The 26720-nt window shown below is 38.6% G+C and overlaps 2 protein-coding genes across 5 annotated transcripts; both read left to right on the top strand.

Annotated features, from left to right (window-relative positions):
* The first annotated feature begins 3311 nt into the window (after positions 1-3311).
* MED6 (mediator complex subunit 6) lies at positions 3312-22616 on the top strand. Of its 4 annotated transcripts, none has more exons than XM_055538487.1 (9): positions 3312-3457; positions 8646-8805; positions 9575-9625; positions 9907-9998; positions 11291-11373; positions 11670-11778; positions 13186-13301; positions 21728-21752; positions 22213-22616. In XM_055538487.1, the coding sequence occupies exons 1-9, from the start codon at positions 3436-3438 to the stop codon at positions 22341-22343; spliced, it is 789 nt and encodes a 262-aa protein (XP_055394462.1). In that variant the 5' UTR covers positions 3312-3435; the 3' UTR covers positions 22344-22616. The 4 variants fall into 4 exon arrangements, with proteins under 4 accessions (XP_055394462.1, XP_055394461.1, XP_055394463.1 ...); XM_055538486.1 differs by having other exon boundaries at positions 21725-21752; XM_055538488.1 differs by lacking the exon at positions 9575-9625 and having other exon boundaries at positions 21725-21752.
* LOC129620720 (proteasome subunit alpha type-2-like) lies at positions 15493-19195 on the top strand. Its single transcript, XM_055536464.1, has 2 exons — positions 15493-15496; positions 18293-19195. The coding sequence occupies exons 1-2, from the start codon at positions 15493-15495 to the stop codon at positions 19006-19008; spliced, it is 720 nt and encodes a 239-aa protein (XP_055392439.1). The 3' UTR covers positions 19009-19195.
* Positions 22617-26720: the final 4104 nt, after the last annotated feature.

Below are 26720 nucleotides of genomic sequence, written 5' to 3'. Positions count from 1 at the left end.
ATGTGTACAACTATGTTTTATCATCTAAAAATACAACCTTAAACATCTTCAGCATAGAATGATTTCCCCATTATTCCACTGCTCATCAGCAGCTTTACAGTTGATTTGTTTTCTGTAAGTCTGTAATAGTAACATCTATTACATCACTTTCCAATTTGTATGACAATATTGGTTCACAAGGCCATTTGATACTCACCCACAACAGACAGCTAAATGGATAAATAAAAATGATTAGATGAATGAATACTGAGAAGGCAAATTGTTTCTCTGAGCAGTTTGTCCATGAATCAATAGATACTTCAGATTTGTGTCAGTTAAGTTCAGCTCAGTTGCTCAGTCGTGTCTGACTCTTTGCAACCCCATGGACTAAAGCATGCCAAGCTTCCCTGTCCGTCACTAACTCCTGGAGCATGCTCAAACTCATATCCATCGAGTTGGTGATGCCATCCAACCATCTCATCCTCTGTTGTTCCCTTCTCATCCTGCCTTCAATCTTTCCAAGCATCAGGGTCCTTTCCAATGAGTCAGTTCTTCACATCAGGTAGCCAAAGTATTGGAGCTTCAGCTTCAGCATGAGTCCTTCTGATGAATATTAGGGATTTGATTTCCTTTAGTATTGACTGGTTTGATCTCTTTGCATTCCAAGGGATTCTCAAGAATCTTCTCTAACACCACAGTTCAAAAGCATCAATTCTTCAGTGCTCAGCCTTCTTTATGATCCAACTCTCACATCCATACATGACTACTGGAAAAAACATAGCTTTGACTATACGAACCTTTGTCAGCAAGGTAATGTCTCTGCTTCTTAATACGCTGTCTAGGTTTATCATAGCTTTTCTTCCAAGGAGCAAGCCTCTTTTAATTTCATGGCTACAGTCACTGTCCACAGTGATTTTGGAGCCCAAGAAAATAAAATCTGTCACCTTCCCCATTTTTTCCCTACCTATTTGCCATCAAATGATGGGACTGGATGCCATGATCTTTGTTTTTTAATGTTGAGTTTAAAGCCAGCTTTTTCCCTCTCCTCTTTCACCTTCATCAAGGTGAAAGATAGCTCCTCTTTGCTTTCTGCTATTAGGATGGTGTCATCTGCATATCTGAGGTTACCGATAATTCTCCCAGCAATCTTGATTCCAGCTGCCAGGAGTCCAGCCTGCCAGGCTCCTCTGTCCATGGGATTTCCCAGGCAAGAATATTGAAATGGGTTGCCATTTCCTTCTCCAGGAGCACTTAGTCTTATAAAGCAATATCCTGGGAATAATTTTTTATTTCCTGCCTCTCCTTCATCAGGCTCATCTATTAGTCACTAATTACCTTTTGATTTTATCTCCTAAATACTTGTAATCCTTTTTCTTCCCTCAGCTACCACTGCCTTTGTACGTATGTAGACATCATTTGTTTGCCATAGTTTCCTAAACCAACTCCCTGTTCTTAGTCTTATAAATGCCTCCAACTCATGTTCCTTGGATAATCTTCACATTGATAAAATGGAATCACAATTACACTTCTCCCACTGCCTACAAGATAAAGGCTGAGCTCCCAGGTCTGGCTTACTATGCTTACCATATGTTTTATTACCTAAGGATCTGTGTTCTGTTATTTTCTCCTAATAAAAGTACAAGAAAACATAACAAACAAAACAGAAAGCTTGATGTTTCACAGTTCTGTTTATTGGATGTGATAACCCCTATTTTGGAATGCCTCCTCAACCAGGCCCCACCAGGTCTTCCTCCTTTGAAAACAAAACTCTGCTGTGTGTGTGTGCATACTTTTGTTGGGACACATATACATACCATCTCAAGCATAAAATCCCAGTTCAAAAACTGGAGTTAAACAAAGCCATATATTTTTATGTCACTTAGAGTTAAAAGTTTTGAATTCCCAGTCTATAACATAGAAAATTCCAGTAAATTCATGGCCGTTCTGCCCCCCACCCCCCCATACCCCCCACCCCTTACCACTGTTCTGTGCTTAAATTCTGGGGGAACCTTCACACTACCTAAATTCTGGAGAAGATATAGGCACTAACACTTCATCCCCATACAAAAGGGCTTCTTCAGATTTTGGGGTTCTCTTCTTGGGATCTGTGTCTTGCTTGCAAATATCCTCAACATTTTGCTTTTATGGAGACACACTGGAGCTTGCAAATCTTTCTAAGACTTCCTATAGCTTCCCCATTCCAGAACTGTTCCCTCTAAGGCATCTTGCTATTTAGCCCAGATTACCCGGAATTTGGACACTAGGTCTTTACTCAGGGACCCAGGGTATTCCCTTTCTTGTTAATGTTTTGTGCTGGAAGCCTTGTCTTGTGAAAATTTTGTCTCAAAGGCATGTAATATTTTCTTCAATGGTTTAGACTTTTAATGGGCTTAGTTACATAAATCTAATAGCTGTCAAATTCCTCCTGCTTAGTCCTGTCCGATCCCCACACTTGAGGTAGGGTGAAAAATAGAATGGTCAGTGGCCCCCCTAAGGGCTTCCCTGGTAGCTCAGATGGTAAAGAATCCACTTTCAATGCAGGAGACCCTGGTTTGATCCCTGGGTGGGAAAAATCCCCTGAGAAGGGATAGGCTACCCATTACAATATTCTTGGGCTTCCCTGGTGGCTCAGACGGTAAAGAATCTGACTGCAATGTGGGAGACCTGGGTTCGATCTCTGGGTTGGGAAGATCCCCCGGAAGAGGGCATGGCAACCCACTCCAGTATTCTTGCCTGGAGAATCCCCATGGACAGATGATCCTGGCAAGCTACAGTCCACGGGGTCGCAAAGAAACCAACACGACTGAGCGACTAACAACAGTACAGTGGCTCCTAAACTGAGCAGTTCACTGAATACGCCAGCAGCAGTTTTTAAAATTAAAAATGTTACCACCCCCAATTCTGCACAATCAGAATTTGTTTTTTTAAAACGATCACAGATCAAGGTGGAATTTTCGAATCCCTCAGTGATGGGCGTTGGGCAGGCCTCTGCTCAGTCCCTCTTTTCTCAAAGTCTCCAAACTTTTAACCCGATAGCATCTCCTGCTTCTACCTCTCCTTTCTTTGAATCTGCTCTCTCTTTCCAGCATGGAGAAGGCAATGGCACCCCACTCCAGTACTCTTGCCTGGAGAATCCCAGGGACGGGGGAGCCTGGTGGGCTGCCGTCTATGGGGTCGCACAGAGTTGGACACGACTGAAGCGATCTAGCAGGAGCAGCAGCTCTTTCCAGCAAGGCTCTCCCATCCCCTCCTCCCCTCCCCACTCCGCCTCCTAGCCCCGCCCACTCGGTCTCAGTCCCGCCCTCTCCCCTTCGCCGCTCCACCCCCTCATCTGCCTGCCTCGCCCTCTTTTGGTTCCTCCTCGACGTTCTTCCGCTCGCTCTGCATCCTCTTTCGTCTCTGAGTTGTGACGTTTTCTCTGAGCCGGAAGAAGGGCCTGAGAACGCTTTCGGAGTTATGGCGGCGGTGGATATCCGAGGTAACCTGTGTTATCATCCTTTGTTTTCTGATTGTCTGGGGCCTGGTTTAGGGATTTATAGCTCTTGAGTGCAAAATTCTGTTTCCTTTATGATGTCTGCCAGGCTCTTGTGATTGTTTTTTTTTTTCTGAACGACACGAAGCTCTAATCTGGCGGAAAACCGCCTAGATTTTCGCAGTTCTTCAGGAGTCTCTTAGAAACGTTAAAACGAAGGGGGTTGGAAGAAGCCCTGGGCTTTGAGCCCTGATAGCTGCGGTGTTGTTCTACATACATATCTCTCCATCAGTATTGGCTGGGGCTCTCTATCCGGGTGAAGGAACGGCCTTTGGGTAGAGAAGCGGGTAGGGTAATAAGCCGCCGACAGGGTTTGGTTCATCCTTGGAACTTGGCCTGGGGGCCGCCTTAATCCTGACGTTTGATATTCCTTTTTCTTTACTGACCATATTGGAGTCTGGCACATGCATTGCAAATATATTGTCACATATATTGTCAAAATGTCTAGTGATCTTCAGCATTTCTGAATAATGCTTACTATATGTTTTTCTTTCATTATAAGTAAGAATATCAAGTACCTAATTTCATTACTCGCTTGTTGTCAGAGAGCTTTGTTAGGGCCATGTTAACACGCTCTCGCTTGCAATTGAATAAAAAATAAAAAGTCTATCAGTCTGTTTAGTTTTCATAACTTTAAACTTCCCTGTGGCTCAGCTGGTAAAGAATCCACCTGCCAAGCGGGAGAACTGGTTCGATCCCTGGGTTGGGAAGATCCCCTGGAGAAGGGAAAGGCTACCCACCCACTCCATTATTCTGGCCTGGAGAATTCCATGGACTGTATAGTCCATGGGGTCGCAAAGAGTCGGAGACGACTGAGCGACTTTCACTTTCACTTTTTATTTAGATTTGTTAAGGCCATTGCAGAGACTCTAAGGTGGGGATGTGTCTGGTGTGTCAGAACAGCAAGGATGCCAGTATGGCTGAAGCCGAGTGAGTGAGGAGGCCTGAAGTAGAGGAGGTCAGAGAGAATTGGTGATGTGGTCATATAGGAATTGTAGGCTGTCCTAAGGTCTTTGGCTTTTCCTCTGAGTAAAAACGGAGAACCACTGGAGGGTTCAGACCAAAGAGGATGAACATAATGTAACTTACTCTTTCTTATGATCACCTTGGCTGCTGAGAACAGTGCAGGAGAGCAATGGTGAAATTAGGGAGGCTAGTTAGAAGGCCATTTTTGTAATGAATGGGGATTTGGGGATAGCTCAGACTAGGGTGGTAACAGTGGAGATGGTAAGTAGTAGTTGGAGTCTGCTTGTTTTGGTAGTGTATTCTCTTTATTGGGCTGTGGTCTTAGGTAGTTTCTATGTGGGAGAGCTAAGGTATTCTATTTTACAGCCACACACCACCCAGTTAACTATTTTGTAAACGAACATCTTTGGATACTGGAGTATGTGTAAATTTATGACCAGTAGAATAACTTACCTTTAGCCCTTAATCATGAATTAATAAACTTTTTCTAACTCTTACCAGTCAGATCCTGTGCTAGTTTTGATTAGTAACCCACAGCCCCAGTTTCTTAAAAAGTCAGCATTTAATGGGAACACATTTGTATTTGTGGGTTATTAATAATTGAAGTATATAGAAACTGCTATGAGAACATAGAGAAAGAAACCATTATTTCTACCTTGCAAACTGGAGAAAGACTTTGCAGAGATTAGTAACATTTGAAATGAGTTTAATCTAACATGACCCTTTGAATTTTCTGGTAAACCTATACCCTTTTGAGAAAGAGGTTTCTATTTTTTCCAAAAAAGTGTATAAACTAGAAAAAAAAAGAAAAAAGAGGCCCAAACTAGGATAGCCTTGGTTAAGCCAGAAATAAGGTCAGTCATAGTAATCTTAAATGAAATTGACTATCAGCACTACCACCACCATCATCATAATTGACACTGGATTTTTACAATGTACTAAACCTTTTACATACATAGTAATCCTTGTTTTATAGATAAGAAAAGTAAGGCATGGGGAGGTTAACTCGCCTGAAGTCTTATAGTTGTCAATACTTGTTCCTTGTGCCATTCCGCTGTGTGATGGTGAATTGTGGGCAGTAAAGTAGGCATACTGGAGCTAGATTGTGAAATAAAGAATTTGGACCTTGTTCTTTTAGACTGTAGATGCACTGCTGCTCTTTAAGTAAGAAGTGACATGATTAAATTTTGCATAGAATATCATGACGTATTATGCAGCTCTCACTCAAAAATGTACAAGTTGGGCTTCCCCGGTGGTCGAGTGGTTAATAATTTGCCTGCCAATCCAGGGGATACAGGTCTGATCTCTGGTCTGGGAAAATTCCACATGCCATGGGGCAACTAACTAAGCCCATGGGCCACAGCTAGCGGGCCGGCGTGCTTTGCAACAAAGAAGCCACTGTAGTGAGAAGCCTATGCACTGCAGCGAACGTAGCCCCTGCTCTAAAGCCCGCTCGCAGCAACAGAGACCCAGCAGAGCCAAAAATAATAAAATCAATCTTTTTTTTTTTTTTTTTAAACGTATAAGTGGCATTTTTAAGGCTGAATAGGATTGAGAGAAGATCTGGAGACAGGAAGCCCCTTAAGGAGGCTGCTGTCCAAGTGACACTTGGAAGATTAGATGTGATACTGGCAAAAGGAGTGGAGAAGAGGAAATGAATTTGATTAGACTACCTCTTCTACAGGACAGCACTCGTTGTTCTACTAGTGGTCTCCAAATCTGTGTTATCAGCCCTAACTTCTCTCAGAAATTCTCCTGACTCAGTATTTTGATTTTGAGGCCGCCAAGTGTAGACGTGTGTGGGCTCTGGAGCTGAGCTGCCTGGTTTCAAATCTCAAGTCTACCATTTAGTGGTTCTGTGACCTTGACGAGTTAACCTTGCTGTGTTTCAGGTTTTTCTTTTGTAAACTAATATTAATAATAGTACCAATCTTGAGTTATTGGGTAAAGTAGTTAGTGTCTGTACTGTTAGTGTTCAAAAGTGGTAAATATTGTTCTCTGTATTTATTTCCAGGTCATACTCACCTTACTTTTTATCTTTGACTAGTTTACTAAATGAGGAAAATATGACATAAAATTGCTGATCAAGAAACAGCCAGATGAAGAAAATTGTTGAGAGAATTTACTGAACAGTCACTTGGATCAGATGACATTTGTAATTTGTACTGAGAGTCTGATTTCATGATCCATATGATCAGTGTATTCAAGCTGAATTCATTACATCTTCATAAATCATTTACTGGTTCCTAAGCTCACTGACTGGAGAAGGCAGTGGCACCCCACTCCACTACTCTTGCCTGGAAAATCCCATGGACGGAGGAGCCTGGTGAGCTGCAGTCCATGGGGTTGCTAAGAGTCGGACACGACTGAGAGACTTCACTTTCACTTTTCCCTTTCATGCATTGGAGAAAGAAATGGCAACCCACTCCAGTGTTCTTGCCTGGAGAATCCCAGGGATGGGGGAGCCTGGTGTGCTGCCCTCTATGGGGTCGCACAGAGTCGAACACGACTGAAGTGACTTAGCAGCAGCAGCAGCAGCAAGCTCGCTGACTTTATAATTGGTCATTCAGAAAATTGTCTCTTTTCCCTCCTAAAAATGTTTCTTTTGTTTTTATCTTGCTGTATATTGCCATTGCCTTCTACTAGGTCCTCATCGCCTCATGCCCATATCTATTAACACTCTATAATTGTGGATAGGAAGAATCTATAATTATACATTTATTTGCTTCTGCAGATTATTTTTCTGCCTATGCTGAAATGATCTGTGATACTATAATGGTTTGCGATAACTTATAACACCATATAGACATAGTTACTATGTAAAGAAGAAACCAACCTCAAATTGTTCTTCTGCAAATGCTTTTATATAATTGTTCCTAAGTAAATAAAAAAGAAAAGTGTGAGAAAGTTTAAGGAAAACAACTTTAGTAACTGGACTGTAGTGTTTAAAGCTGAAAATAATGATTATCTTTAGTTGTTTTTCATTGGAAAACCTTTCTTTTTCTGAAAATGTTTTTTCCTGGCATGTTAAATATTTGTTTATGGCATGGTCCATTTATGATGGGCCATCTCAGTGATCTCTACTGATTATTTGGTCATTAACATGCTTCGTCTATTCTTCCTTTATTTTATAATGTACACAACATGTTTTACCTTTGTGTAATTGCTTTTTCAATTTGATTCATTGTCCTCTAAATTGCTTGTCACCTTGAATTAGGTCTGACTTCTTTATAGATGCCAGAAATATGTACAGTTTAGAAGAGATTCAAGTTTTCAGTTCTACCTCCTTCAACCAGTATTATATAGGCAGTTTGACATTCATGACTTAACACCTAGTGGGACTTAGTACTGTCGGTGTTAGGAAACATTGTAGCTGTTAACCAGTAAAAGCTCAATTAAAGCTGTCTAGCCCTACTTTCCATGTCTGTCTTTTTCTTTTTCCATTTTGAAAAATTTAAGGTTTAATTCTTTAAAATATGACATTGTATGGCTGTAATTAAGGGCATCCAACTTTTCATTTGCCCCCTTTACATCATTATTATCTCATCTATGATAATAGCTTCCTAACATTTCTGTCTCTTTAACTGGAACATCTCAGACTAGTGGCAGTGGATGTGTTTTCTTTGGCATGAGTATTGTTTGAAAATTTTTGAATTAGTTGCCAGCATTATAAAAACTCAGGATTTCCAATAAAGACTTCTCTAGATTTCAAGTCTTAAAATGTCTTCACCTAAACCTTAAATCATGTATTTTTATATTTCCCTACCTTTGTATTTACATTCTCTCTGCTTGGAATTGCTTTGCTTCTCTTTTCTCCATGGTGAGCCTCTATCTATTCTTTAACATATGTTAAAACTCACCTGCTAAAACCCACCTTCTCCTCACCCCAGGAAAAGTCATTTCTGTTCCCTCAGGTGAGGTATTCTGCTCGCTCCACTGTGCTCCCATAATATATTTATTCACATCTTTATTATAGTTCTTAATGTTGTGTTGTCATTGTTTTCTTGCATACTTATCACTTCTGTTAGACTGTGAGGGTATATAGTTTAGGATCCATGACATTCTTATATTCACAGTGCCTCCCATGTTATATGCATAATAAATGTTTGTTGGATTGGATTTTTTTCTCTTTTCTCATCCTTTATCATTTTGTTTCTTTTTTTTGAAGATAATCTGCTGGGAATCTCTTGGGTTGACAGTTCCTGGATCCCTATTTTGAACAGTGGAAGTGTCCTGGATTATTTTTCAGAAAGAAGTAATCCTTTTTATGACAGGACATGTAATAACGAAGTGGTCAAAATGCAGAGGCTAACTTTAGAGCACTTAAAGTAAGTTATTAGTAAGAAGGTAGCATCTTTGCCAGCTACAGATTTTGTAATGAATATTTCTTTCCAGCTGTGGATCATGAAGTACAGAGTAGAAGTTTTGGAAGAACCGGAGTTTTGTTTGTACAAGTTTGACATGCAAAAGAATTATTAGTAGTCACTTGTAACCTAGGAAGTCTTTTCTTTATAACTTCCTATATTATAGTCCATTTAAAATGCAGTATAAAGTTTAGATGTAGATAAATGCAATATAAAGTTTAGATGTAGATGTCATTGATTTTAACAATGCAGCTCTGTTGTCTTTAACCAGGTAACTGTATTTATTATCTCCTCTACATCTAATTTAATATCTTAAACCATAGTGCCGTTTATAGAAATTTTTTTTTTGTATGACAAGTAAAATTTTAGCCATACAAATACAAAGCAAGATTCTTCAGACTTCAAATGCTAAATAATTAAGAATTTATTACTGATACAAAAGTTTCTGAAACAACTGGGTAATAGAGTTTTTCATCTGTCAGCTAAACATGGGGAGCGTGGATTCCAGGTAATTAAATTTCTGGTATTTTAAATAGCTTTTGTTGTGAGGTAAATATGTACATTTACTGAAGCATCTTGATGTTGCTTTTAAATACAGTATGTCAGGAGAAAATTTGTTGGAGGTGAGGATAAGGTTTGATGTTTTCTGGTTGGGTAGAATATATAATAGAGATATATAATTAAGACAGATATAGTGTTCATGTATATTTTAATATTTTATATATATTTGTAGATCTCTTTGGTCAAGAAGCATCGTGGGTATTTTAGTTGCCTTTTATGAAATGTAAGTTCAGTGTACTTTCATGACTGAAAATGCTCTAACATAAGTTCATCATGAATTTTTATAGAGAAATTTTATTGTTGTTTAAAAACCAAATCTTACTTTATCTGTGCTCCACCTACCTGGGAAAAACAGCCAGTTCTATTGAACAGCCAGTTTTTAATATCACACATAGGCAGTTTTATCCTATTTACAATGTTGCTCTGCTTTTATATAATTGAATGTTCTGCAGAATTGTTTGTAGGGCATTCATAGATCTCTGAATTTTTGTCTCCTGTTTTCAGTCAGATGGTTGGAGTGGAATACATCCTTTTACATGCTCAAGAGCCCATTCTTTTTATCATTCGGAAGCAACAGCGGCAGTCCCCTACTCAAGGTAAAATGTGTAAACTTCAGGTATTAATTTCTTCTGAAAATACCATGATATATTGACTCCTGAGCTGTATGTTCTTATGTTTTTGGATTGGGTTCTGTTTTAGGGATCTATAGGAATCCATGTGTAGGCTTCCCATGCTTTCCCTTCTGTGAGGGGCCACACCAAGTCCACCCTCCCTCCAATAGTGAAATGCACCCCCACGTGCATAAGATGTCTGCTCAGGGAAGACCCTTAGAGACTCTTGAGTCCAGAATTTTTATTGAGGGCTGATCGTGTAGACATCCTCTACATGCCTGTCAAAATTCTAGTCTCTCAGAAGGAAATCATGTTTAATTCCTGGTAGATGCCGTTGCACCAGATTCATAAAAGATCAGTTGAAAACTGTCATCGACACATTGAACCAAAAGTCTTCTTTGGGTTATGTTACCAAATAAAAACTTGCTTTAGAAATCGTATGAAGAGTATAGAATTCAGACTTGATTTTGAATCAAAGAGCTAGTCACTCATTCCAGAGATGATCAGCTACATCTCCTAAATCACATACTCTCTTCAAGACCTTAGAGAACAACCTTCACCCTGGTGTTGATTCCAGAGAATGACTTTGCTAATGAAGTTGTGGTTCCAGAGTCAAGAATCCAAACTAACTTTCAAAATCAAAGATCAGAGTCCCTCCCCAGGTACACAGTTTCCATAATGGAAGGATTCCAGGTACAGAAGTGACCCACGATGACACCAGCCTCACTAGCAGCTCTTTTATTCCTTAGAACCTTGGACTGGAGCACAGAACCAAGTTCAGTGCGTCTGATACCTTCATCCTGGACCCTAAATCTCTCGTGCTCTAAGGTCTTATTCCCCAAAGTGTGGTTGACTGACAGCAGCATTGGATCACTTAGGAATTTGTTAGCAATGCATTGTCGTTACTACTCAGAGTCTAATTTTAACAAGATACTCAGATGATTCAGATGATCAGTAAGTTTAAGAAGCACTGGTCCTAGAGCAAAGGTTAGCACACTTCTGTGATGGTCCACATCGCAAAGACTAAGTATTTAGGCTGTGTGGGCCTCATGGTCTCTGAGACCACTCCCCTAGTGCTGTAGCAGCCTTAGATGATGATGCAAATGAAGGGGTGTGCTGATTTTTCTATATAACTTTATTTACAAAAACAGGAATTGGCAAATCCCACCTTAAGCTTTAATATGGGAAAATGTCAAACTTTAGTTCTTAAGGAAGTGTATTTAGCAGTTTGTGTGCATAGCTGTATTAATAAACATTTGTTTCTCGCACTGCTTTAGTTATCCCACTGGCTGATTACTATATTATTGCTGGAGTGATCTATCAGGCACCAGACTTGGGGTCAGTTATAAACTCTAGAGTGGTAAGTGTCTTTACATTCTTTAAACATTACAGAAAACTTCTAGCTGAACTACCTTGCTTCCAAGAATTAAACAGGAACTCCTCTCCCTTGGAATAAAGTGTTGACCATTAGAATGTCTTAAGCATTGCTTCCTGTGGGCCAGCTCCATGTTCAAAGTATATACCACAGCCCCAGATACATAGTGATTCAGGTTCTGAAAAACAGAATTACTGTCTTTGCACATGTAATACTTTGTAGTTACTTTGTAAATTATGGATGACTGATGAAAAGTTCATAATTGGGTTTCCCTTTATCAGCTTACTGCAGTGCATGGCATTCAGTCAGCTTTTGATGAAGCTATGTCATACTGTCGATATCACCCTTCCAAAGGGTATTGGTGGCACTTCAAAGATCACGAAGAGCAAGGTAGGTGGGACACCTGGACCCTCCTAAAACACTTTTTGTTACTTGGAGGATGAAGCTGTTTTTCTTTTGAAAAATGGCTATCAGTGATTTCTTGGTGTATTTTACCTCTAATAGGAAAATTTCATAGGATGATAACATTGTCAGAGCTAGGTTTCTTGCAACTAGACGTGGTAGTCATAGCATTCCCATAGCAACAGCAGGTATAAATTTTAATCTCTTTGGTAAGTGACGTTATTGATAAGTTGATTCAAGGTTTTAAAATATTTAGAAAACATAAGGGAAATCAATAATGAGGAAAGAGTAATGATGATATTTCCTTCTTTCTTAACTCTTGAGTCATCTTGAAGCCTGGAACCTAAATCTGAGTCTTTGAACTAGGGGAGGTGCTCTTAAAGCCATATCTCCATTACCAGTCTGTTTCTGATTTTTCCATATGACCACCTGTTGTGATGCCAGGTGTCTAGTTTCCATAGCTGCTAATCCACTACTTGTTCTGTACCATATTTTGCCAATAAAAATACTTCTAGAAACATATCTACAGCAGTATACCTATATTCTGCATTTCTCTTTAGAGAAATAGCAACTTAGGATGAATTACTATGGAAAAGGTAGGCTTGAAATAAAATTCAGACCCGTGGAATAGAGGGTCTTTGAGATGTAGTTGTATTTATTCTTGATAGTAGGTGCTGGCGACAACATTTGACTTAGGAAAGTTTGCATGAGTTGAATAAACTTCTCCCAAGAGCTCTTTCCCCTAATGAAGTATTTGAAGTAAAACTTAACTGGAACCCATCCTTTGGAAACAACCCACCAGCACATTCCCCTCTCAGGAAAACTCCCACACGTGATTAATTTCAGGATTTTTCTTGTAAGTTCTTTTCTCTCTTCATGATCTTTTGTTGTCTGGTTTGTCCTGATTTTTAGTGGATTATAGTCTTCATAATTGAGTATGGTAACTTAAATTTATGAAAATTACATTTTCCATTTGTGCCTATTAGGTTTTGTGGGAAAAACAAATTTAATACACTTAAAGTAAACATAAGATAATTTCAGACATAATCAGAACATGTTAGATAATTATGGAAAATGTAGCCTTAAAGTTTTTCATAATTATTTAATTATTTCATAATTATTATGAAAACGTAAGAACAGTGTCTATCCATGCTAAAACTGAAATATCTTTAAAAGATATGTCAGCTTTTTAAATGTTAGAATTTTAACCTCATTTCAGAGGGAGTTTGAATGCTTCTGTCCTTATGCTATGTTTAATGTATTTGGGGGGATTGCCTTTGGAATAGCAGCCATTAAAAAAAATGAAATTTGAATGTATTTGTGGCAGACAAAGATTTGTAAAATATAAGGCACCAAAGTAATTAGTGTTTTGATTTGGACTTCATATTTTAATAGATAAAGTCAAACCTAAAGTCAAAAGGAAAGAAGAACCAAGTTCTATTTTCCAGAGACAGCGTGTGGATGCTTTGCTCCTAGATCTTAGACAAAAATTTCCACCCAAATTTGTGCAGGTAATGAGAATACATGTGGCTAATTTTGATACAACACTTTTTCCTGACATTTTAATTTTTAAGTAAGAACTGTTTCAGATGTGATCTAAACATAAAAACTGAATCGAAAGTTTTTCAAGGACTTAATGGAAAAAATGGATAAAGGGAATCTAATTAATACTATTCTGTGCTCTGAAGTTTAATTCCTTATGGAATCCTCACAGACTGTGAGGCCTGCTTATAGATAATATATTCAGAAGGTTGCTGAAAGTGTTGGTAACAAAACTAGAATTTGGAACTCATGCTGTCACGCTGTATGCTACCTTCTAGCCTGAATATAGTGGATATTTAAGTTGTTAAATGATAGAATAGTTTAAACTTTTGTAACACAATAGCACATTTGATGTGGAGGGTTTTGCATAACAAATGGAGGAGGCAGGAGTAAAAATAAATAGGCTTATGTCGTACTGGTGTTGAAATTAAAATGAATTTTATTATGTTACTTTGGGTATTCCAACAGCAATAGCAGGTCTACTGAATGAGCTTTGGCAGAGAAGTAGGTGTGAAATGGAATATGTGAACATGTTATTCTCATGATTTGTCTCAGCTCTTATTTGTCTTTACAGGATTGTATACACACAAGGTTATAGATGGGGTTCCCTCATAGCTCAGTTGGTAAAGAATTGGCTTGCAATGCAGGAGACCTAGGTTCAATCCCAGGTCAGGAAGATCCCCTGGTGAAGGAAATGGCAACCCACTCCAGTATTCTTGCCTGGAGAATTCCATGGACAGAGGAGCCTGGTGGGCTGCAGTCCATGGGGTTGCAAGAGTCGGATACAACTTAGATACTTAGACTTAAGGTCATAGATACTGTTTTTCTTGTTGAGGGCCTATTTAAGAGATTTTCAAGGGTAGTTTCTGATTGAGAGTTTTCACACCCTGAGATGATTTTAAAACAGACCTCCCCTTCCAAGCCCTTCTTTGACTCTACTGGATGAAATGTGCTGTTGGAATGGTGATACGGTACTGAAGGGAGCAGAGGCCCAGTTAGAACTCAGAAAAGTCAGTTTAGAGAAATCTCATGAATTGCACTTGAAGATGAAACAATGTCTGTTGAATAAATAAATCAGTGAATTACAGCTGTATGTAAGATACTGAGTAGTGACTACAGAGTGTAAGAGATTAGGTGTGGTTGACCATTCATTCTGTGAGTACATAGTATATACTAGGAATGTTGGAGGCAGAATATCTAGACCTACACAGTATAATAGACCCTCAGCACATGTGGTGTTGTGCATTTGAAACACGCCTAGTCCATAGTGAGTTGTGATATGTGTGGAAGACATACTGGGTTCAAGGACTTAGTACATAAAAATATGTATAAAATATCTAGTTTAAAATTATTGGTTATATGTCTAGAATACTATTTGAAATACATTTGGTTAAAAATATTAAAGTTCATCTGTTTCTGAAAATGTGACTACTAGAAAATTTAAAATGACATATATAGTTGCATTTGTGGCTCACGTTTTTGGGGGGCAGTGCTGATTTAGGAAAGGGAAACGGAAAATGCAAAACAAAAACATGAAAATTATCGATGAAAATAAACTCAGAAACCAAGAAAATCCCTTGTTTGTTCTTTTGCTAATTTCCTGAGGTGGAAAGTTATATTTTTCGAGGTATTTCCTTCTTTTTAATGAAGGGTTTTATCACTGTAAACTTCCCTCATAGTACTTCTTTTGCTGTCCTGTAAATTCTGATATGTTTTCAATTTCATTTCTCTCCATATGATTTCTGATTCTCCTTTTTTATTCCTTCTTTGGCCTCTTGGTGTTCAGGAATGTGTTGTTTAACTTCTACTGATAGAGACTAGAAAAATAATAGAAAAGAATCAATGGTACACCAGAAACTAACACAACATTTTAAATCAACTATACTTCAATTTAAAAAACAAGCAAACAACAACAAGGCAAAGGAACTAAGAGCTGGTGTTTTCAAAAGATAAAATTGACTAAATTTTAGCTAGACTAACAAAAAAGACTCAAGTAAAATTTGAGACATTACTGCTGAAGCCATGGAAATAAAATGATCATAAGAGACTACTGTAAACAGTTTATATGCCAAGAAATTGGTTAACCTATAAGAAATTCCTCGATACATGACCTACCAAAGACTGACTCATTAAGAAATAGAAAATCTGAACAGACCGATAATGAGTAAGGAGAACTGAATCAGTAATCTTAAACCTCCCAACAAAGAAAAGTCCAGGAAGAGATGACTTCATGGGTGAATTCTGCCAAACATTTAAAGATAATTAACACCATTCTCAGACTCGTCAAAAAAACCGAAGAGGAGGGAACACTTCCAGATTCATTTTATGAGGCCAGCATTGCTCTGATACCAAAGACACAGATGCTATAAGACAAGAAAACTGCAGACCAATATTCCTAGTAAAAATAGGTGCAAAAATTCTCAATGAAATACTAGCAAATTAAATGCAGTAGCCCATTAAGAGGATCATATATCATCATCAAGTGGGATTTATCCCTGGGATGCAGAGATGGTTCAACAAACCAAAATCAATCATTATAACACACTACATTATCAGGATGAAGAATAAAAATCCCATAATCATCTCAGTAGAGGCAGAAGAAGCATTTGGGAAAATTCAATATCCTGTTACAATAAAAACAAAGGTATGAAAGGAACACACCTCAACATAATAAAAGCCATTTGTAACAGACCCACAGCTATCATATTCAGTCGGGAAGAACAAAGCGTTTTCTCTTAGGATGAAAAACAAGACAGAGATTACATTCTCCATACTTCTATTCAACACAGTATTAGAAGGCCTAGCTAGAGAAATTAGGCAACAAAAAAATAAAGGGATTCAAATAGGAAAGGAGTAAAATTGTCTGCTTGCATAGCAAACCCTAATGCCTCCATTAAAAAACTGTTAGAACCAATACATGAATTCAGTGAAGTTTCAGGATATAAAATCAATACCCCCAAATCAGTTGCATGTCTATATACTAACAACAAACTATCAGTAAAAGTAGCAAGAAAATTCCATTTAAAATAGCATCAAAAAACACTCAGGGATAAACTTTTTATTATCAACTTTATTGAGATATAACTGGTGTACAATGTTGTGTAAGTTTAACATGTACAACTTGTGGATTTGATACACTTATACATTGCAAAATGATTACTACCATAGCATTAGCTAATACCTCTGTCATGTCACATAATTACTATTTCTTTTTTATGGTGAGTTCATTTAAGTTTTACTCTCTTGTTCAGTCACTCAGTCATGTCTGACTCGTTGCAACCCCATGGACTACAGCACTCCAGGCTTCCCTGTCCTTTACTGTCTCCTGGAGTTTGTTCAAACTCTTGTCCATTGAATCTGTGATGCCATCCAACCATCTCATCCTCTGTTGTCCCCTTCTTCTCCTGCCTTCAGTCTTTTGCTGCATCAGGGTCTTTTCCAGTGAGTCGGCTCTTCACATCAGGTGGCCAAAGTATTGGAGCTTCAGCTTCAGCATCGTCCTTCTAATGAGTGTTCAGAGTTGATTTCCTTTAGGATTGACTAGTTTGATCTCCTTACTCTTAGCAACTTTCAAATGTATACTACAGTAATACTAGCAGTAATCACCAAGTTGCACATTAGATTTCCAGAACTCACTTCATCTTTTACCTTTGACCAACATCTTCCCATTTCCCCCACTCCCTCAACCACTGGTGGGAACCACTCTGTTCTCTCTATGAGTTTGAATATTTTAGATTCCACATATAAATGATATCATATTTGGCTTTCTCCGTCTGACTTATTCAACACTTAGTATAATACTCTTTTAGTTCATCCGTTTTTTCACAAATGGGAGGATATCCTTTCTCATGGCTGAATAATATTCCAGTGTGTGTGTGTGTGTGTGTGTGTGTGTGTGTGTGTGTGTATCACATAATTCTCTCTCACACACATATACATACACATACACATCACATCTTTATCCTTTCTGTTGACAGATGTATAGGTTGTTTTCTGTATCTTAACTTTTGTGAATAATGCTTCAGTGAACGTGGGAATGCAGGTAACTGTTCAAGATCTTGTATTCACTCCCTTTGAATATATACCCAGAAATGGGGTTGCTGGGTCCTGTGATGGTTCTGTTACTAATTTTTAGGGGAACCTGCATACAGTTTTCTATAGTGGCTACACTAGATTTCCACCACTAGTGCACAAGTGTTCCTCTCGTCCTTTTTCTTTTTTTTTTTAACATTCTCACCAGTTGTCTTTTTTTTTTTAATTGGAGTGTAATTGCTTTACAGTGCTGTGTTGGATGATTAGTGATGTTGAGCACCTCTCATGTATCCGTTGGCCATCTGTGTCTTTTTTGGAAAAATACCTATTCAGGTCCTCTGCCCAGTTTTTAACTGAAGTGTTTGTTTTATGCTGTTAACTTGTATAAGTTCTTTATATATTTTGGATATTAACTTCTTACCAGATACGAGATTTGCAAATATTCCCTTCCATTTTGTAGATTGCCTTTTCATTTTGTTGATGATTTACTTTGCTGTGCAGAAACTCTTTGGTTTGATGTATATAGTCCCACTTGTTTATGTTTGCTTTTGGTGTCATACCCAAAAAGTCATCACCAGGACTGATGTCAGGGAACTTACTGTCTGTTCTTTTGGGAGTTTTATGATTTCAGGTCTTACATTCAAGTCTTTAATCCATTTGAGTTAATTTTTGTGTGTGGTGTAAATTGACCATATAAACATGGGTTTATTTCTGGGCTCTGTTCTGTTCCCTTGCTCTGTGTCTGTTTTTATTCCAGTACCATACTGTTTTGGTTTCTGTGGCTTTGTAATATAGTTTGAAATCTGAGTTATCTGTACTCCCACATTTATAATTATTGTGAATATTTTAGCATGATTCACAATAGCCAAAATCTGGAAGCAGCCATAATGTCCATCAACAGATGAATGGATAAAGAAACTGGGATAAGGTCTTCGGGTAAAGGTGGTGGAGCGTGGTTACAGCTTTTTGCTGACTACATTCAGCCCGTCTGGTAAACTTGTCCAAATAGAATATGCTTTGGCTGCTGTAGCTGGAGGAGCTCCTTCAGTGGCAATTAAAGCTGCAAGTGGCATGGTCTTGGCAACTGAGAAGAAACAGAAATCCATTCTGTATGATGAGCGAAGTGTCCACAAAGTGGAACCAATCACCAAGCATATAGGTTTGGTGTATAGTGGCATGGGCCCAGATTACAAGGGACTGGTGCACAGAGCTCGAAAACTAGCTCAACAGTGCTATCTCGTTTACCGAGAACCCATTCCCACAGCTCGGCTGGTCCAGGGAGTAGCTTCCGTGATAGAATACACCCAGTCAGGTGGTGTTTGCCCATTTGAAGTTTCTTTACTTATCTGTGGTTGGAATGAAGGATGGCCATATTTATTTCGGTCAGATCCATCTGGAGCTTACTTTGTCTGGAAAGCCACAGCAATGGGAAAGAACTATGTGAATGGGAAAACTTTCCTTGAGAAAAGATATAATGAAGATCTGGAACTTGAAGATGCCATTCATACAGTCATATTAACCCTAAAGGAAAGCTTTGAAGGGCAGATGACAGAAGATAATATAGAAGTTGGAATCTGCAATGAAGCTGGATTTAGGAGGCTTACCCCAACTGAAGTTAAGGATTATTTGGCTGCCATTGCATAATAATGCAAATAATTAAGTGACTGAAAATCCAGAATTTCAGATAACTTCTCTACTTAAACATGTTTAAAGTATGTTTTGTTTTGTAGACTTTTTGCGTACTTATTTCTACATGGTTTGATGGACTGATGTTTTTAAAATGAGACTTACAAATCATAATAAACTCTTAAATTAACTTCCAAAAAAGAAACCGTGGGATAGACATACAGTTAAATATTATTCAGTCTTAGAAAAAAAAGGAAATTGTACTATTTGTGGTATCATGGATGAACCTGGGAGATAATTGTGCTAAGTGAGATAAGTCAGTCACCGAAGGATGAATACTGTATGATTTCACTTATATGAGGTATCCAGAATATTCAGTAGTCAGACTTACAGGTGCAGAAACATTATAGTGATTGCCAGAGGATGAAGGAAGAGGAAAATAAGGAGTTGTAAAAAGGATGTAGTTACAGCTCTATGAATATGAATAAGTTGTAGAGATAGGCTGTATAGCATACTGCTTATAGTTGACAATATGGTGTTGTGCATTTAAAAACTTGCTAGGAGGGTGGATCTCATATTGAGTGTTCTTAGCATGCGCGCACACAAACACACAGAACTCCAAACTAAAGGAGCAAGAGGAATCTTTTGGAGGTGATGGATATGTTTATTACCTTGATTATGATGATGGTATCACAGTATATGTATATGTCCAGACTCACCAAGTTGTGTATATCAAATATGTGCCATATTTTGCATATCAGTTATACTGTAGTGTACTTGTAAAAAAAAAAAAAAAAGAACCAGAAAATACTCTGAAGTTTGATTACTTTTACATGTTTTATGAAGGGAAGAGTGGTGAAATATGAGACTTAAAAATTGGATTAAAGTCATATTTAAAAGAACTTTATATGCTCCACAAAAGAGTTTATTGTTAACTCTATAGTCCAGTGTTCAGTCACTATCTTAAACCCATAACCCAAGAGTCATACGGGATATACTCTTTTGTTTCAACAGTGAAAATGCAGCAACGTGTTTGTGATGTTTCTGCCCTAGGAAGTCTGTTAGAGACTTGGTGCCCAGGTTTTGGGAGGTTTTTCAGGTGCCCTTTACCTAACACATGTGGGCTTCTCGGGTGGCACTAGTGGTAAAGAACCTGCCTGCGAATGCATGAGACATGAGATGTGGGTTCAGTCCCTGGGTTGGGAAGATCCCCTGGAGAAGGACCTGGCAGCCCACTCCAGTATTCATACCTGGAGGATCCCATGGACAGAGGAGCCTGGCGGACTATAGTGCATAGAGTCGCACAGAGTTGGACACAACTGAAGGGACTTAGCACCCACGCACCTAGCACATACCAAAATTCCACCACATTCTTTGAAGGAAGCAAAAACAGCGTTGTAAATACAGTCTAGGCATAATTAACTGCCGTTATCAGTTAGGAAATGGTGGGAACCCTCCTGAAATCCAAGTTTCCAGATACCAGTCAAAGGCTAACCTTCCAAGCTGGCCCTTTTAAGGATCGAAGCCTCAGACCTTCTGTGTTAACCTTTTCTGTACAGTGGGTAATAATGGGGAACTCAGTTTTGGTCTTATTAAGTGTAGTGGTTCCCAGAACTTGTAGTTGGGGTGGGTTGGTAGGCAGTGGGCAGCATGACTCTGGAGCATGTGATAACAGAAAATTTTGAAGCCTTTAGTCGTAGGAATAGAAAAGAAAGCTTAGGGCGGGCGTGGAAATTCAGAAGGAAATTCAGAAAACAAATAGAGGCATTAAGTGTTCTATTAGAACACTTTTATTCTGAGATGACAGGGAAGTATAGAGAAGTATTTTTCATGTATGTATGTCTGCATGAAATGGCAAGCCACTCCAGTGTTCTTGCCTGGAGAATCCCAGGGACGGGGGAGCCTGGTGGGCTGCCGTCTATGGGGTCGCACAGAGTCGGACATGACTGAAGAGACTTAGCAGTAGTAGCAACAGAAGGGAGAGAGTTTGGGATGTTGACACCTTCCTTGGCTGATGGTGAAGGGTAGGTTGTGAGCCTTGAGGATGAAGAAGGAGCGGGGGAGGAGAAAAGTGTTTGAAAGCATTTAACTTGGGAAAGAGATCCTAGAGACGACAGGGCCCACTCAAGTAAAAGAATTGCTGTGCTGAATGAAGGATCTGACCTTGTTCCTGACTCCTAGTGCCCCCATCATTTTTTCCTGCAGTTTGATTTCTAATAGTGCACTCACTCAACAGAAGTCTTATATTCAGAGAAAAATACCTCTTTCTTTACTTCTGATACCTGCCAACTTTAAAAATCAGTCATCCAGATTTCATTCTGCTTACTTATAGCTTGTTTCCCCTAAGCAAGTAAGTCTATGGAGTTTTGAAAAGCTCCATTATTCCCTCTCATTGGATTCTCCTTAGCTACTTTTTAAAAATATTGCAGCCTCAGTGCAGACACAAAGGACTTTATTGATGTTCAAGGTTTTTCTTTTTTTTAAATGTTTGATTCTTTGGTTCTAGTTTTACATTTGTGTCTTTTCGGAACTGGAGGATAAGAAGTAGAAAATAAGTTTACTTTTTATGGTACATGGATAGTAGTTCTTCTTCATGAAGTAATTTATAATATAATTTGCATGCAGGTATAATTTTAATGAAAATTATGAAGTCAAGAAGAAGAAAGCTTTGCTAACCTTCCCTGTTTTTTTTCTCCTTTTCCTCCACCTCCCTCCCCTACTCTTAAACTTACAGCAAAAGTCTGGAGAAAAGCCTGTCCCAGGTATGGTTCATCTGATAACTCTTATTAAACTTGAAATAATAATAACTATAACATGTGAGATGAATTGTCATTTTGTCCTTTTAGACTCTCTAATGGCAATTTGTTACTCCTAACCTTTGTTTTGATTTGCTGAATTGCCAAAAGATGGTGTTTTTGTGGTGATTATAGTAGTATTTAAAAGATGAATTGGAGTGGGATGAATAGGTATTGAGGATGCTTGGAAAAGCTGAGGTGATTTGAGGTTGTATCATAGTTTGCTTGTATTACCAGGTTTTGGGTCTTACCAGGTAAAATAAATTGGTTCTTAAACATCTGCCTGATGAAACAGCTAAATCTAGAACTTGGGATAAGTAGTTTAAATGAATTTGAGAGTCTGAACCATTCACATTAACCATTGTCTAAACTGGTCTCATCCCTCCACCCACCATCCCCTCCCAAAAAATCTGCTTTTGATGTCTAGTGGATCAGACAAAGAAAGAGGCAGAACCTCTACCAGAGACTGTAAAATCTGAGGAGAAGGAGACTGCAAAGAATGTGCAACAGACAGTGGGCACTAAAGGCCCACCTGAAAAACGAATGAGACTCCAGTGAGTATTGGAGAAGAGAGAAGCTGGCAAGACTCCTCTTGTCCACGGTTTACCTCATTACTGTGACAGGCTCTTGAACTTTAAAATTCTTTGTCACAATCATTTGTATAGAATGTGCTTATTCTTTAAGAAAGGATGTTAAGGATGCTCATGCTATCAACCTAAATATTTTTAATGTATCTTTTGTAACCTTTTCCCTTCTGGACTTAAGCAGCTTCCTGTCTCACATGTTTACTGCTATATATGTTTAAAAACAAAATAAAGGTATTTGTATAAATTACTTTATCTTGACTTTTCCCCCCCGTATTTTCTCTCTGAAATATTTCCAGGTACATTTTGCAAACACAAAGGATTTTTGTTAAAGTAGTAACTAAGCTGATTTTCTATTCTTAGTTGCATATTACTCAGTATTAAAATAGTAAAGTTACTGACAATGTGAAAGATAAAGGGAAAACAACCTTATTCACCGAAACCAATGTCCCACAAATACCATAGCAGTGTTGTGAATTTTCCTTGTCTTCTTTTTCTATGTGTAGATTCTTTTTTTTTTTTTTGGCTTCACTGTGTGGCATGGAAGCATGGAGTCTTAACCACTGGACCACCAAGAAAATTCCTGTGTGTAGATATTTTTAAAACCATAGTTTGTAATTTTTCTCTTCATACTGTTTTACTTTATCATGTTTTGTCTGTTGTATGCACTATTAAAAGACACTTACTCCTTGGAAGGAAAGTTATGGCCAACCTAGATAGCATATTCAAAAGCAGAGACATTACTTTGCCAACAAAGGTCCATCTAGTCAAGGCTGTGGTTTTTCCTGTGGTCATGTATGGATGTGAGACTTGGACTGTGAAGAAGGCTGAGCACCAAAGAATTGATGCTTTTGAACTGTGGTGTTGGAAAAGACTCTTGAGAGTCCCTTTGACTGCAAGGAGATCCAACCAGTCCATTCTGAAGGAGATCAGCCCTGGGATTTCTTTGGAAGGAATGATGCTAAAGCTGAAACTCCAGTACTTTGGGCACCTCATGCGAAGAGTTGACTCATTGGAAAAGACTCTGATGCTGGGAGGGATTGGGGGCAGGAGGAGAAGGGGACGATAGAGGATGAGATGGCTGGATGGCATCACTGACTCAATGGACGTGAGTCTGGGTGAACTCCGGGAGTTGGTGATGGACACGGAGGCCTGGCGTGCTGTGATTCATGGGGTCGCCAAGAGTCGGACACGACTGAGCGACTGAACTGAACTGAACTGAATTGATGCACTATGCTGTGGTTACTTAGTTTTTATAGACTATTTATAGTTTATTGACTGAATAATTCCTGTGAATAAGTATATCTGTTTTCTTAAACTCACCCTGTGTTGTACTTAAGTTTTTCCCAGTTTGCATTATTTAAATAAGACTGTAGTGCTTTCGGGGCTTTCTAGGTGGTGTTAATGGTAATGAGCCTGCCTGCCAATGCAGGTTAGATGCAAGAGACACAGGTTTGATCCTTAGGTCAGGAAAGTCTCCTGGAGGAGGACACAGCAACCCACTCCAATATTCTTGCCTGGAGAATCCCAGGAGCAGAGGGGCCTGGCAGGCTGCAGTTCATGTGGTTGCACAGAGTTGGACATGACTGAAACAACTTAGCACGCACGCATGCAGTGATTACATTTAGCATTGATTTCCTTAGTATAGACTCCCAGCAGGAGAATCACTAGAATCTGTACTTTTTTTTTTGCTGTTAGTCCATATTGCCAGGTTGTTTTTCTCAAAAGTCTTGCTGTTAACTATTGTAACAGCAAAATATGAAAATACCAACTTCTCCAGAATCTTGCTAACACTAAGTATTACAGTACACATTTTTAGTGCAAAGTAGCAAAAAAATGGTGTTTCATTATTTTAAGTGGTTGCATAATTTCTTATCTTTGATTTTTGCTCTTATGAAATATCTAATTTTCTGAATTATGTAAGATTTTTTAATTTTGACAATTTCAAGGTTATAGAAAAGTTACAAATAATTGTAGAAATAGTACAAATAATTCCTCCATATATACCTTTTGCCCAAATTCCCCATATAATAACATTTTCCATGTTTGTTTATTCTTTAATCTTTGTCTCTAACACCTGCTGTCATTTGCTGTCTCTCTCTCTCTTTGTATATGTGCGAATGTGTATTATTGTTGTTTAGTTGCTCAGTCATGACCAACTCTTTTGCAATCCCATGGACTGTAGCCCACCAGGCTCCTCCATCCATGGGATTTTCCAGGCAAGAATACTGGATTGGGTTGCCATTTCCTTCTCTGGGGGATCTTCCAGACCCAGGGGTGAAACCTGTGTCTCCTGCATGGGCAGGTGGATTCTTTACCACTGAGTCATCAGGGAAGCCCTGTGAGTGTGTATGCATATGTATAATACATATATACACCTCTTATTTTGAATTGAGAGACAGCTGCAGTCGTGATACCCGTTTTCCCTTAGAATTTTAGTGTACATTTCCTAAGATCAAGGACATTCTCTTACATAGTCTTGGCACAATTATCAAAATTAAACCAGTATGATACCATTATCTAATCTATAGGTCTTTTTTAGGTCTTGCTAGTGGTGCCAGGAATGTCAACAAAAGAATATCCTGAATTGTACATTACATTTAGTTGTCTTGTCTCTCTAGTCTGCTTTAATCTGGAACAGTTCTTTAATTCCTTGTTTTTCATGACTGAATATTTAAAGAGTTTGGGTCAGTTATTTTGTTGAATGTTTCTTAGTTTGAGTTTGTTTGATATGTTTTCATAATTAAATTCACCTCTTGTACTTTTGTTAGGAATACCATGGAAAAGATGCTTATGGAGGCATGAGCTATTTGTTCCATTGCTGGTGATATTAACTTGGAATACTTGGTTAAGGTAGTGTTTGTCAGGTACTCCACTGTAAAGTTAGAATTTTTCTTTTCATAATTTTAAGTATCATGAGGTGGGGGTATGGGGGGGGAGTAGTTTGAGGCTCTGTAAATGCCATGTTATTCCTCAAAATTTTACCCTCTGGCAGCTTTCATTGATCATTCTTACCTGAATCATTTCTTACTATTAGGGTTGCCAAATGGTGGTTTTCTAATTTCTTCTTTCTTTCTGTGTTTATTACTTGGCTTTCTATTATAAATAAGAGCTGTACCCACACCGCCCCCACCCCAGTACTTATTTGTTTATATCACTGTAGACACCTGGAATCTTATTTGTTCAATGTGTTGTTATTTCTTCACTGTCATTAATTTATACTGATGCTCAAATTGTGCCAGACTGGGCCAATGGGAACCGGTTCAAACTGATTCCTGTGGTCCTTTTGACATAATCCTGTCATTCCTTGAGTATCTTTTGTGTTTGGGCACAATAAGATACCCCAAGTTCATCTCAAAAACCCTCGAGTCAGCCATTTCTCTAAGGGTCCCTCCTTCTTTTTAATAGAGAATATATTTGGAAATCAAGATCTGTGTGCTAGGTGTGTTCATTTGCTACTGGGGTGCATGGCTTCTGGGCTTTTTTAGCTGATAGAGTTAAGAAATAGACATATACTGGGACTTCTCTGGTGGCCTGGTGGTTAAGACTCTGTGCTGCCATTACAGGGGGCATGGGTTCAATCCCTGGTTCTGGAAGTAAGATCCTGCATGTTGCATGGCATAGCCAAAAAAAAGAAAAGAAATGTGTGTGTGTGTGTGTTTGACATGAATGAAGACACATACGTCCGCACAAGTATCTGTTTATTCTGTATATATTAAAAGCTACCCCAAAAATCACTGCAGATGATGACTGCAATCATGAAATTAAAAGACACTGCTCCTGGGAAGGAAAGCTATGACAAACTTAGACAGCATATTAAAAAGCAGAGACATCACTTTGCTGACAAAGGTCCATATAGTCAAAACTATAGTTTTGACTATATGTACGTATGTGAGAGTTGGATCATGAAGAAGGTTGAGCGACAAAGCATTGATGCTTTTGAACTGTGGTGCTGGAGAAGGCTCTTTTAAACGTCCCTTGGAGAGCAAGCAGATCAAACCAAGCAATCTTAAAGGAAATCAAGCCTGAGTATTTGTTGGAAGAACTGATGCTGAAGCTGAAGCTCTAATACTTTGGCCACTTGATGTGAAAATCAAACTTTGGGAGATGGTGAGGGACAGGGAGGCCTGTTTTGCAGCAGTCCACGGGGTCACAAAGAGTCGAACATGACTAGGTGACTGAGCAGCACCACTACCACCCATCTTATGTATCTTGTTGAGGCTGAAATTTGTATTTCCTGATGATTTAATGATGTTAATTAAGCATTCTTTCCTGCGACTATTGACTATTTGAATATTCTTTTTTGTGAAGTGTGTCCATTTTTGTGAAGTACGTTTTGTCTGTTTGTCTC

This window comes from Bubalus kerabau, chromosome 10 (genome assembly GCF_029407905.1).
Source record: "Bubalus kerabau isolate K-KA32 ecotype Philippines breed swamp buffalo chromosome 10, PCC_UOA_SB_1v2, whole genome shotgun sequence".
Taxonomy (NCBI): domain Eukaryota; kingdom Metazoa; phylum Chordata; class Mammalia; order Artiodactyla; family Bovidae; genus Bubalus; species Bubalus kerabau.
This window is presented reverse-complemented; position numbering and strand designations above follow the sequence as displayed.